The sequence below is a fragment of the Apium graveolens genome, chromosome 8 (genome assembly GCF_009905375.1).
Source record: "Apium graveolens cultivar Ventura chromosome 8, ASM990537v1, whole genome shotgun sequence".
Lineage (NCBI taxonomy): Eukaryota > Viridiplantae > Streptophyta > Magnoliopsida > Apiales > Apiaceae > Apium > Apium graveolens.
In genome coordinates, this window is record NC_133654.1 from 109,018,299 (window position 1) to 109,030,587 (window position 12,289).

General features: G+C 38.7%; 1 protein-coding gene across 1 annotated transcript; it reads left to right on the forward strand.

The window, feature by feature from the left end:
- The first annotated feature begins 2,576 nt into the window (after positions 1-2,576).
- On the forward strand, positions 2,577-4,657 carry LOC141679853 (uncharacterized). The gene is made up of 3 exons (XM_074486232.1): positions 2,577-2,964; positions 3,185-4,069; positions 4,203-4,657. Exons 1-3 carry the CDS (start codon positions 2,577-2,579, stop codon positions 4,655-4,657), a joined length of 1,728 nt encoding a protein of 575 aa, XP_074342333.1.
- Positions 4,658-12,289: the final 7,632 nt, after the last annotated feature.

Below are 12,289 nucleotides of genomic sequence, written 5' to 3' on the forward strand. Positions count from 1 at the left end.
TCTAAGTAGATTTTGGTGTTGCATGTAGGAGAGAGAGAGAGAGAGAGAGAAACAGAGCTCGGTGAGAGAGAGAAGAAGAGAGGGAGAGAGAGCCGAGAGAGAAGAAGGAGATGGGAGAGATGAAAAATTATGTGAATGAAGTGGTGGTAGAAATGACAAGCCTTTTGTTTGATTCTCCCATGTGCATAAGTTAGTGGAGTTTTGAAATTACCAATCTACCATTCTCTCACTACTAGCACAAAAATGCATGCAAGGATGATATGGTCATTTGGCTAGTTTGAAATGAGATAGTGGGGTGGTTAATGACACAACTACCCTCCTCTTATATTGTGAGTGGAAATGCGTGCAAGGGCAATTAGGTAATTTAATAATTATTAATCTAATTAATTACAAAAAATATATTTTATAAATAAAACCATAAATCTATAAATTACAAGAGTTGCATCATAAAATAGCTTAAAAATTTAGGAATTTAATAAAATCAAATTCGAAATTTATAAATAAAAATAATTTAAAAAATATTTTTCTTAAAGAATAAAAATGCATTTATAACCTATATAAATAGCATTTAATGCACTTCTTATTTTCTAAAATTCCAAATAATACCATACAAGCATATAATCACAAAATCATGCACCTTAACATAGATTCACATATCACGTATCGTAATGAAATATACTTAATCATAAAATTTCCCTTTTTACTAATATTTATTCTTCGCATAACAGGTCGCGTACTAACTGATGGCCCGATGCTGAGCGTTTTCAACTACGCTTCATAATCATTCTCTTTATACCAGCTGACACGTCAAACTAGAATATAATATCTATTTAAATATTTCCATTCTCACATAATAACACATAATTTACATAATTAAACTTTACTCGCATAATTAATTCACGGAAATTCCCAGTCGTTACATTCTACCCCCTTAAAAGGATTCTGTCCTCAGAATCTAATCTAAACAAATAGAATGCGGATATTTCTCCCGCAATTCACTTTCTAATTTCCAAGCTGACACTTCTATCCTGAGATTTCTCCACAAAACTCTAACTAGTGGAACCACTTTATTTCTAAGTTCTTTTTCTTTACGATCTATGTGGCGCCCCAAAAGCCGGGGTCGGGAATCTCGGAGGCCACGCCATCTAAACCACTATAAACCACATACCTCACACCACAATATATAAATAATCACACTTTACGACCCCACACTTATCACACACATACACTTACAGGTTATTGTCTTGGAACGAAATCATTCATTACTAGAGTAGATTAAACCATAAAGTGATAATTATTACAACCCAAAAGTAATTAAGTCTTACCGGGGAATAACCTTTAAGTAAGGCTAGTCCGTCGGCCAAATATACGTTTCTTATTTATTACCTTACATAAGTCATACTTATAAATAAGTCGAACTAAAAACAACTGAAAACCAATCCAGCTTATTTGGACTACATGCGGTACAGCACCAAACAATCTACGGAACAGCTGGTCATTTCCTACCCGTTTCCTGGCTGTGGTTCTCATGTTAGGCATCTTGATTCACTATTGTGTTGTATCATTTAAAAGAAAGGAAGAGTGAGCTATAATGCCCAGCATAATAATGTATAGTATGAAAATGATTGTATGCTAAACTTACGTAAAACATCATATATGATAATTACATTTTATTCGAAAATAGTTTCCCCTCGTGATACACACCTTTTACGAAAACAATCCTTTAGTGGATTTTATTAACCTGCGAATACCTTAATAATAAACCCAACACCTAGGCTTGGGTTACGGTATTGCATCACAATTCCAATTGGAAGAATAGGACATTCGTTGGGGCCACCGCATAAGATGATTAGTCGTACTATGATAAAAGTAACCTTTTCTACTAGTAGAAGGATGACACATTCATATCTCGGTTATCACCCTTGCCGCATACAGGCTATGTGTCTTCATTTCGGGTATACACACACTTTGCAGGTCCTTAGGTACATGTTGTACCGTCTCCTACGGTACCAATAATCTATCCAATACACGAAGTACTTGGATCCTACCCCTCCCTTGTCCTTTAGGAGATCCTATCATATCCCGAGAACTCGAACCACATCGAAGTTCCCCCAAGCGTTTTGCTTGTTGATAGGCATATCCTTACTTCATATATATATAAGTACTTTCGAAATTTTTGGAGGAAGTACTAAGGATGTGAGTTGACCGTTGTCAACAGATAATTAAATAAGGGGGAGTTTCTCTTTGAAACTATATTCAAAATATAAAAATAAGTCGAGATAATATTATCCGACGATCTGAAATTATTCGAATGATTTTCCGAAAATCAGAAAGAATTTTAAATCAGGTTCTATAATTTTAAATCATAAATAAACCCTTTAACAAATAATAATTAATTAAATGATAATCGATAAATAATTAAACCTCGAATGAGTTTACTCTTTAAAAGAATATTTAAAATAATATTCCTCAACTAGTTTATGTCTATCAAGTCCTTTTTTGCAACAGGATTCCTTGCTTCGGGAGTTAATTCTACTCTCATCTCTCTTATCCCTAAAGTGAGCTCACCCACTAGAATGGCTGACTTTCGCCCCATTTCACTTTGTACGGTCATGTATAAGTGCATCTCTAAGATCCTGGCATCTCGTCTTAAGCTGATAATGCCTACCGTTGTAGATATTGCTCAATCTGCTTTCATTCCTGGAAGATCTATTTCAGATAACATCTTGCTGGCTCAGGAATTATTCCGGGGTTATGAAAGGGAAACAGGGACTGCTAAATGTGCTCTAAAGATTGATCTTCATAAGGCTTTTGACTCCTTGCATTGGGATTTCATCTTGGCTGTTTTGGTTCGCTTCAAATTTCCGGACATTGTGATTAAATGGCTAAAAGCTTGCCTTTTTACAACCAAGTTCTCTGTTAAGTTGAATGGCATTATCCATGGCTATTTCAAAGGGACCCAAGGTATTCGACAGGGGGACCCCTTGTCACCCTATATTTTCACTCTATGCATGCAAATTCTCTCTAGCCTACTGAACAAGGTCCCCCCCAGAGTTTCGTTATCATTGGCGATGCAAAGAAATGGGGTTAACTCATCTATTTTTTGCTGATGACGTGCTCTTCTTTAGTCACGGTTCTCAGGAGTCAGTTATGCATATTATGAATTCCATTGGAAAATTCTCAGCATGGAGTGGTCTATCCCCGAGCATCAACAAGAGCCACAACTACTTGTGCAATTGTGACAGCAACTTCACAACCTGGTTTGATACACTGTTAATTCCTAGAGGCACTCTTCCAGTCCGCTTCCTGGGTGTTCCTTTAATCACAACACAACTTTGTGTAAATGATTGTATGCCTCTTATTAACAGAATAACGAGTAAATTGAACTCGTGGACTTCTTTGCTGCTTTCTCTTGCTGGGAGAACCTTGCTTATAAAATCAGTTATTTTGTCCCTTGAGTCTTTCTGGTGTAATCATTTTCTTTTACCAGCCACTGTCCATGCAAACATTCAGTCCCTTCTTACAAAATTTCTTTGGCGTGGCAACATAAACCAAAAAGGTGGTGCAAAAATGTCGTGGCAAACTGTGTGCCTTCCTCGAGAAGAAGGAGGTCTGGGACTGAAAAACATGTGCGAATGGAATAAATCTCAGATTATTGGCCATCTTTTGAAGGTAGTCACGAAATCACCCACCCTATGGGCTTCATGGGTAAACAAAACAGTGCTCAAAGGTAAGCATTTCTGGGTTACTAAACTTCCCTCAGATTGTTCCTGGATTTGGAAAAAATTGTTAAAGCTTCGTCCCTTAGCTATGAGCTTCTTGTCCTACAAGATTGGGACTGGTGAGTCTATTTCTGTTTGGTTTGATCCTTGGTGGCATCACACTTGCCTTGCCTCTTCGGTGTCTTCGCCTATAATCTCTCAGAGTGGTCTGCACCATAGAGATACTCTAGCTGCTCTTATCCGTAACGGGGTCTGGTCTCTTCCAACAGCAAATCCCCGAAGCCATCACCTCGATCCTTTGCTTTTATCTTGGCTAGCAAACTTTGAGTTCCCTCAGTTGCATGCAGGTACTGACTTACTTCTTTGGAATGGTATTGATGCTAAGAAAATTAAAACATGGCATATCTGGAATTCTATTCGTTTTAAAGCAGAAAGAGTTTCTTGGTATCAGGGCATTTGGCATAAATTACGAGTGAACAGGTATGCACACCATCAATGGCTTGCTTGCCACGGCAGACTTTATACCCTTGCTCGTCTTCACAGATTCGGTATGGTGGAAACACAACAATGCTTTTTGTGTATTTGTGGCCGAGAAACAGAATCCCACCTGTTTTTGCATTGCTCGTACAGTAATTGGGTTATTAGAAGACTTATGTCATCATTGGATATCGATATTCACGGAGATTCTTGGAACAGTTTCTCTTGTCCAACTCCAAGATTCTTCTAAGAGCACCTTGGCTCTTTGTGTTAGTCAAATCTTCTGCTACCATATCTGGCGCGAACGCAATGCGAGACTTCATGGAATGGGGATTTTTGGCCCGAGAAAGCTGCTAGAAGGCATCAAGAAGGATTTTATTGCCAGGCTTGACAGTTCAATTTGGTTCTCCAAAGTCTTAGATAGTAGACCTGATTTTATTCACTACACTAGACTGTAGTAGGGTTTCTTTTGTTTTCTGTTGCTTTCTATCTCCAATCTTTGCTTAGATTGGTTATAGATAGTCTCTCTATGGCCTGTCATAGAGCATAGGGTTGATCCCTTTGTTTCCTTTTCTGTTGATATATACATAATTTAGCAAAAAAATAATAATAATCTTTAATGTTTAATCGGGTTTGAAATAAATAATCGTTGGAGTATACTTCTCCCATAATAACGGAATAGGTATAAGATATTTATTATTCAAACAATAAAATATAGTTGAGGGAATATGATCGTTGGGAAATCGTTTTAACAAAAGTTCGAGGTATTTTAATGTTTAGTAAGTGAACGTTGAGTCCCTTTAAAACGTACTATTATGGACTTGTAATCGTCCTATAATATCACCAGAATGATTCCCAGATTTTCATCTTTAAATCCCGACCGACTCTCGGTCTTATAATCATACGTCACGCTTAAAGCGGAATTAAATATTTTACGATATATACTTATCGTACAACATCGCTTATCGTACAACATCGCTATATTTTGCGAAAAGTTCAATTACTACGTATCATGGCAAGCATGGTATTTATGGAATGATAATAAAACAATCCTTTCACAACACAACAGTAAATAGAGTTGGGTTCATAAACTTTCCTGGGTATCTCGAGGTGGAGGATGCTCTAGGTTCCGCTCGGAAATCTATAATCATGAACACAATTCATTTTGTTAGGTCCCGTTCGAATTTACGGTGACTCGCACTCATGTGCTACTTATTATGCACCCTCTCAACTTATTTTACCCTTATTATTTCTTTAAGTCCTTATGTAAATTATGGTCGCTTCCTTTTTCTAAGTAACTTAAGTTCATTTTCATTTTCGCCGTCAGCTCCGCTTATGGATTCTACGGTTTCTAATCGCGCGATCTCGGCTCCGATATTTTTATAAAATGGAAAAATCATTATTCGAACTTCAAATTTTTATGAAAGTTAGGAAACTCAATATGCTACTCTGTGTAAAAAATTTATGATTTATGAACCTTCTTAAGTCGATCCTTTATATTTTCAAAGTTCATAATTCGATGCAGTTTTTATCGCGTAAATCACTTTTAGTAAACGACCATAACTTTTGATCCGTAAATCGGAATCAAGCGATTCAAGTGCCTAAACGATCCTTATAATATTGTCTATCATAAAAAATGATTAATTTTCAAGAAAGTTTACCTCTTCGGGACTTTCTGCAGAAACTTAAAGTTATGTTTTGTTCATTTTGACGAGATTACGTTTACGATTGGAGTTTCGTTTATGCCTTAAATCTTTATACTACCACCAACAATCATCATATCATCATCAACACACTAAATCCTCTTAATAATATCATGTTCTTGAGGCAACACCAATCATCCTTAAATCTTCTTAACTGAACATCAAGATCTCAACAACATCACCACTAAAACTAGGTTTACAACTACATACTAAAAGGATCTTGAAATTGAATCTTAAATAAATTTGGGTCAAAGATTTTTACCTTTCTTGAAATCTTGAGATGTGTTCTTGATGATGGTGAAGTCTTGGTAGTGCTTGGTATGGTTTTTGGAACCTAAAACCACCACTGAAATCAACAAACCAAAGAAGAGTTACTATTCATACTATTCATTAGCAAATTTCTTGATTTTATTTCACCCATCAATCCTTAATAAAAAAGATAAAAGATTTATCTTACCTTAGTTTGGTTGTTAGGAAGCTTGAGAATTAATGGGAGGATTTATCCATGGCTAGAACTTGAAGATTTGGTTTTGATTTCCTTGGTTTTGAAGAAGACGCCGAATGGAGCTTCTTTGGGAGAGAGAGAGTGTTTTTATGCTTGCTTCCTTGGTTGCTTCTTGGAAATGATGTTGGTGATATATTATATTGATTTGATATTCTCCTAGTTTAGAATCCTAGGTTTATTCTTGTTTCTAAATCCATGGACAAATCTAACTAGATTGTGGTAGATTACAAGCTAAGCCACTTGCTTAGCTTCCTTAGCTTACTATTCCATTAGCTTTGGTTGATCATCCTATCTCTAGCTCACTATTTGATAAAGTAACCATGGTTACTTTCTTACCATGGTTAGTTAGTGCGTTACGTTTATTTAATCATTTACGCATTCGCTCGGTCGCTTAAACATTTTTGTAATACTTCCTCGTAAATGGTTCGATACATAATTCCTTTCGTATTTATTCCTTTTGTTTTGAATTATCCTACTTGGGTATAAATCCGTAGGGTTTTATATTCGTAATTATATTATGATTCCTGTAATCCTCGATGATTCATAAATATGGTCATTTTTTAAAGTTCGTTTTCTTCGAAAACTAATAGCGTTTACATACACTTATTTGGTACGCATAATCATAATATCAACTCCAAAACTCATTTTCTCATGCATTACATAGTGTGGGCTCAAAAGTTTGTCCCGTCTATCAGGGTTACTATTCATTAAACGTTTTACAAGGTCTCAAAAATTCAAGTTATTATAGTATTCCCCTCTAACAAGGATTCCGTTCCGGAATCAATTAGAAAATAAGTGGGGGTATCTATTCCTCATTGCATCTTCAAGTTCCCAAGTTGACTCTTCGACATTTTGATTCCTCCATAAGATTCTAACCAGCTTCACAGTCTTGTTCCTCAGCACTTGTTCTTTTTGGTCCATTATCCTTACTGGCTGCTCGATGTAGGTCAGGTTTGGTTGTAAATCTACCTGCTCGTATTCTATTACGTGTCGTACATCTGTATGGTACTTACTTAACATGGACACGTGGAACACGTTGTGCACTTTTTGCAGATTAGGGGGAAGGTGAGCTCGTAAGCTAGAGGTCCTATTCTCCTCAAAATTTCAAAGGGTCCTATAAATCTGGGACTCAGCTTCCCTTTCTTCCCAAATCTCATCACCCCTTTCCACGGAGATACCTTTAATAGCACTGAATCTCCTATCTCATATTCCCTATCCTTCCTGGTCTGGCCGGCGTACTTCTTTTGTCTGTCCTGAGCTGCTACCAGGCTTTTTCGGATGAGTCCCACCATTTCCTTGGTCTGTTGGACCAACTCTGGTCCTATTATCTTGTGTTCTCCTACTTCATCCCAACATAGGGGAGAGCGACATCCCTTTCCATAAATAGCTTCATACGGAGGCATTCCTATGCTAGCGTGATAGCTATTATTGTAAGCAAATTCGATAAGGGGTAAGTGATCATTCCAATTTCCTTTAAAATCAATGGCACTTACTCGCAGCATATCTTCTAGGGTCTGAATAGTCCTTTCGCTTTGTCCATCAGTCTAGGGGTGGTAAGCGGTACTCATGTTTAGTCTGGTGCCTACACATTCTTGGAAGCTTCTCCAAAATCGGGAATTAAACCTTGGGTCTCTATCTAACACTATGGTTACAGGAACGCCGTGTCTCACTACAATTTCTTTCGAGTAAATGTCCACGAACTTGTCTACGGTGTACCTTTCGTTGATTGGTAGGAAGTGTGCGTACTTGGTCAATCTATCTATGATAACCCATATGGCGTCGTGATTGTTCTTTGTCCTTGGTAGGCCGTCACAAAATCCATGGCTATATGCTCCCATTTCCATTCTAGAATTTCCAGGGGCCGTAATAGTCCACTAGGTCACTGATGTTCAGCCTTCACTCTCTGGCATGTCAAGCACTTGCTGACCCACTCCACTACTTCTCTCTTCATGTTAGGCCACCAGTAATATTCCTTATGGTCACGGTACATCTTCGTACTTCCTGGGTGGATTGAATATATGGAGTTGTGCCCCTCGTGCAGCAGCTCGTCCTTTAACTCTTGTACATTTGGTATCCAAATTCGGGACGCATACCTCATGATCCCTTTCTCGTCTTTCTCACACCTCACTTCCTCACCGGTCAATGTTCCTCTTTCTTTACTCATCTTCTTTTCCTGATATACTTGTATCTTTTCAGTCAATTCCAGCACTAGCTTAATCTCAAATAATCCTTTCGTTCCTTTACCGGTCATTCTCACGTCGATTTCCATTTTCTCAAATTCTTTAATTAACTCCTCTGATGTCATTATCATCTTGAGTCATTCCTTCCTACTAAGGACGTCAGCCACCACATTGGCTTTACCCGGGTGATACAAAATTTCAAAGTTGTAGTCCTTAATCAACTCTAACCATCTCCTCTGTCTCATGTTCAGTTCCTTCTGAGTGAAAATATATTTGAGGCTTTTATGGTCTGTGTAGATCTCGCATTTCTCACCGTATAGGTAGTGTCTCCAAATTTTTAGGGCAAACACTATGGCTGCTAATTCTAGATCATGCATCGGGTATCTACTCTCATACTCCTTCAATTTTCGAGAGGCATACACTATAACTTTGTCGTGCTGCATAAGCACACATCCTAATCCCTTAAGCGATGCGTCGCTGTATATCACAAACTCCCCCATTCCATCGGGAAGAGCGAGCACTGGTGCTGACACCAGTCTCCTTTTCAGTTCTTGAAAACTTTCCTCACATTTCTCTGTCCATACAAACTTTTCTATCTTCCGGGTAAGTCTAGTCAGTGGACCAGCTATCTTAGAAAAGTCTTGCACGAATCTTCGGTAATATCCTGCTAAACCCACAAAACTCATAACCTCTGTTGGGGTAGTTGGTCTTTCCCAGTTGGATACGACCTCTATTTTGGCGGGGTCAACTAAAAATCCTTTGTTACTCACCACATGTCCTAAGAACCGAATTTCTCTTAAGAACTGAACTGTCCTAAGAACTTGGCATTTAATTTCTCGTTCCTCAAGATTTATAAGACTATCCTCAATTATTCTGCATCTTCTTGCTCTGTCTTTGAGTAGATTAGAATATCATCTATAAAAACTATCACACATATATCTAGGTACTTTTTGAACACTCTATTCATCAAATCCATAAAGGCTGCAGGTGCATTGGTTAGGCCAAATGATATGACTAAGAACTCATAGTGTCCATACCTAGTGCGAAAAGCAGTATTCAGTATATCCTCCAGTTTGATTTTCAGCTGGTGATATCCTGTCCTAAAATCTATTTTGGAAAAATGCACAGCTCCCTTGAGTTGATCGAATAGGTCATCAATCCTAGGGAGAGGGTACCTATTCTTATTAGTCAGCTTATTCAGCTCTCGATAGTCTATGCATAACCTCATAACGCCGTCCTTTTTCTTTACGAACAGTACTGGCGCTCCCCATGGCGACACATTGGGTCTTATCATTCCATTATCTAATAAATCTTACAGTTGAGAAGCTAGTTCCTTCATCTGAACTGGGGCTAGCCTATATGGGGCCTTGGATACTGGTGCCATTCCTGGTGCTAATTCTATAGCGAATTCTATTTCCCTGTCAGGTGGTAACCCTGGTAAGTTCTCTGGAAACACATCCTTGAATTCGTTCACTACGGGTGTGTCCTGTATATTAGGGACTCCCTTCTTGGTATCTACCACATAAGCCAAATAGGCCTCATTACATTTCCTTAATAATCTTTTTGCCTGTAGCATGGTCAGAAATTTATGGTTCTGTCATTGACTTCTAAACACTACTTCTTTTCCATTTTGCACTCTTATCTTTACCCTCTTCTGTTCACAATATATTTGCGCTCCATTACTGGATAACTAATCCATTCCTAAGATTACATCAAATTCTCCTAACGCAAATGGGATTAGGTCAACCTCGAAGACCTTCCCTTCTAATTTTAACTTGCACTTAGGGTGTACTTGATTCACATGAATTATTTCTTTGTTTGCTATTTTCACTTGTTATATCTCACGTAAGGGTATGACGTTAAGTTTTAACTTTTTAGCAAAATCTTGAGATATAAATGACTTGGTTGCTCTAGAGTCAAATAGGACATTTGCATGTTCGGAATTTAATAGAAGGGTACATGCTATCACGTCAGTATTTCGGACAGCATCCGGAACGGTCATTTTAAAGGTCCTAGTAGCTTGGGGTCGGTTCGATACAGCTCTGCTCATCCCTGAGGCTGGGGGCTTCAATGTCGGGAAATCCTTCCTCATATCTCCTACTTTCCCACATTGGAAACATGTCTTGATATATTGGGGATAGTTGTTGGCAAGGTGTCCGGGTTGGTCGCACCTGTAACATTTCAGAGGGGCTTTTGCCTGGATGCACACCCCAAAGTGTCTTTTTCCACATGTCTGACATTCTGGTATTGGGGCACGTGGTTGGCTATGAAATTTTACCCTAGATTGTCCGTCGCCCTGGCCAACACTCTCATTTGGGGCCTTTCTGAATCCAGGGCCTCGCGCAGGTTGGGACACCACTCCCCTGACAAACCTGCTTGGAAGGCTCCTATTCCCGGTTCCTACTCCTCCTCCTCTTCCTTAGTTTGCTATCTTTCTCTTCCTATTTTCCTTTTCCTTCACACTCTGCTCACTGCCAGCTTCAACAATCGAGGCTTTCTGCACTAAGGTGGCATAATCGGTCAGCTCTAGTACCGCCACTCGGTTTTGGATCCACTGTTTCAGACCAAGCTGAAACCTTCACGCTTTCTTCTCTTCGGTATTCACAAATTCAGGCACAAATCATGATAGGTCAGTAAACGTAGCCTCATACTCTGCCACAATCATCCTATCGTGTTTCAATTCCAGAAACTTAATCTCCATCTGGGTTTCCATAAACCTAGGGAAATACTTATCTAAGAACAGTCGAGTAAACCAATCTCATTGAATCAAAGCACCAGTCTCTAGGTTTCGTTTGGACTCCCACCAGTGATTAGCTTCTCCTTTCAGCATGTAAGAAGCGAAAATGATCTTGTGTCGTTCCTCTACACCTAGTATCTAGAAGGACTTTTCTATCTCTTTGAGCCATGCCCGTGCCTCACCGGGGTCGGTAGATCCTAGAAACTCTGGGGGTTTGAGAGATTTGAAGGCCCTAAAGGCAGTGGCTGCAGTCTGTTGGGCAGCATGTGGCTGTGATGGAATAGGCTGTTGGTTTAGATTTGCTCTTAACAGTTCTATAAATTCATTCATGGGGTTCCCTCCCTGATGGGTATCCTCAGCCTCTTCTTCTACATATTCTTCCTCATCATATTCATTATACTCTAGGTCCTCTTCATTTTCTTCATTCACTACAGGATCAGGTTCATTCCGTTATTGGTTAACAGATTCTGCGAGCTGTTCCCTGGTTCCTCTTCTACGGGGTGGCATTATTCTGATAAGGAAAAATTGTCAATGTAGTTGTAATATTTTACAATTGGATTAATTTATTCATATGTAAGCATGTCATCTATTATCTAGCATGTTTTTATTAGGTGCAATAATATGGAAATCCATTTCTAAATAACTGCTAGATATATATACCATAGGGTCTCCCACTTATATGTGGGGTACAAAATAACTAGCCGAGTTCATACATGCCTGATTATAATACATCATTACTTGTCCTGAAAATCTGAAATGCAAATACATAAACTGTATACCCTGAAGGGCTAGGAACGCTATCTACTACTAGCTACCCTATCAAAATTGGTGACAAGTCACCCAGCCTTCTTCAAGGTCCATAAATAGTCACTAGTCCCTCATTCACTGTCACTATGCGTGAGGTCACACACCCTCCTTATCGCTCCTGCTAACATCAGCTCTACATCAACTACCGGGATGTATCC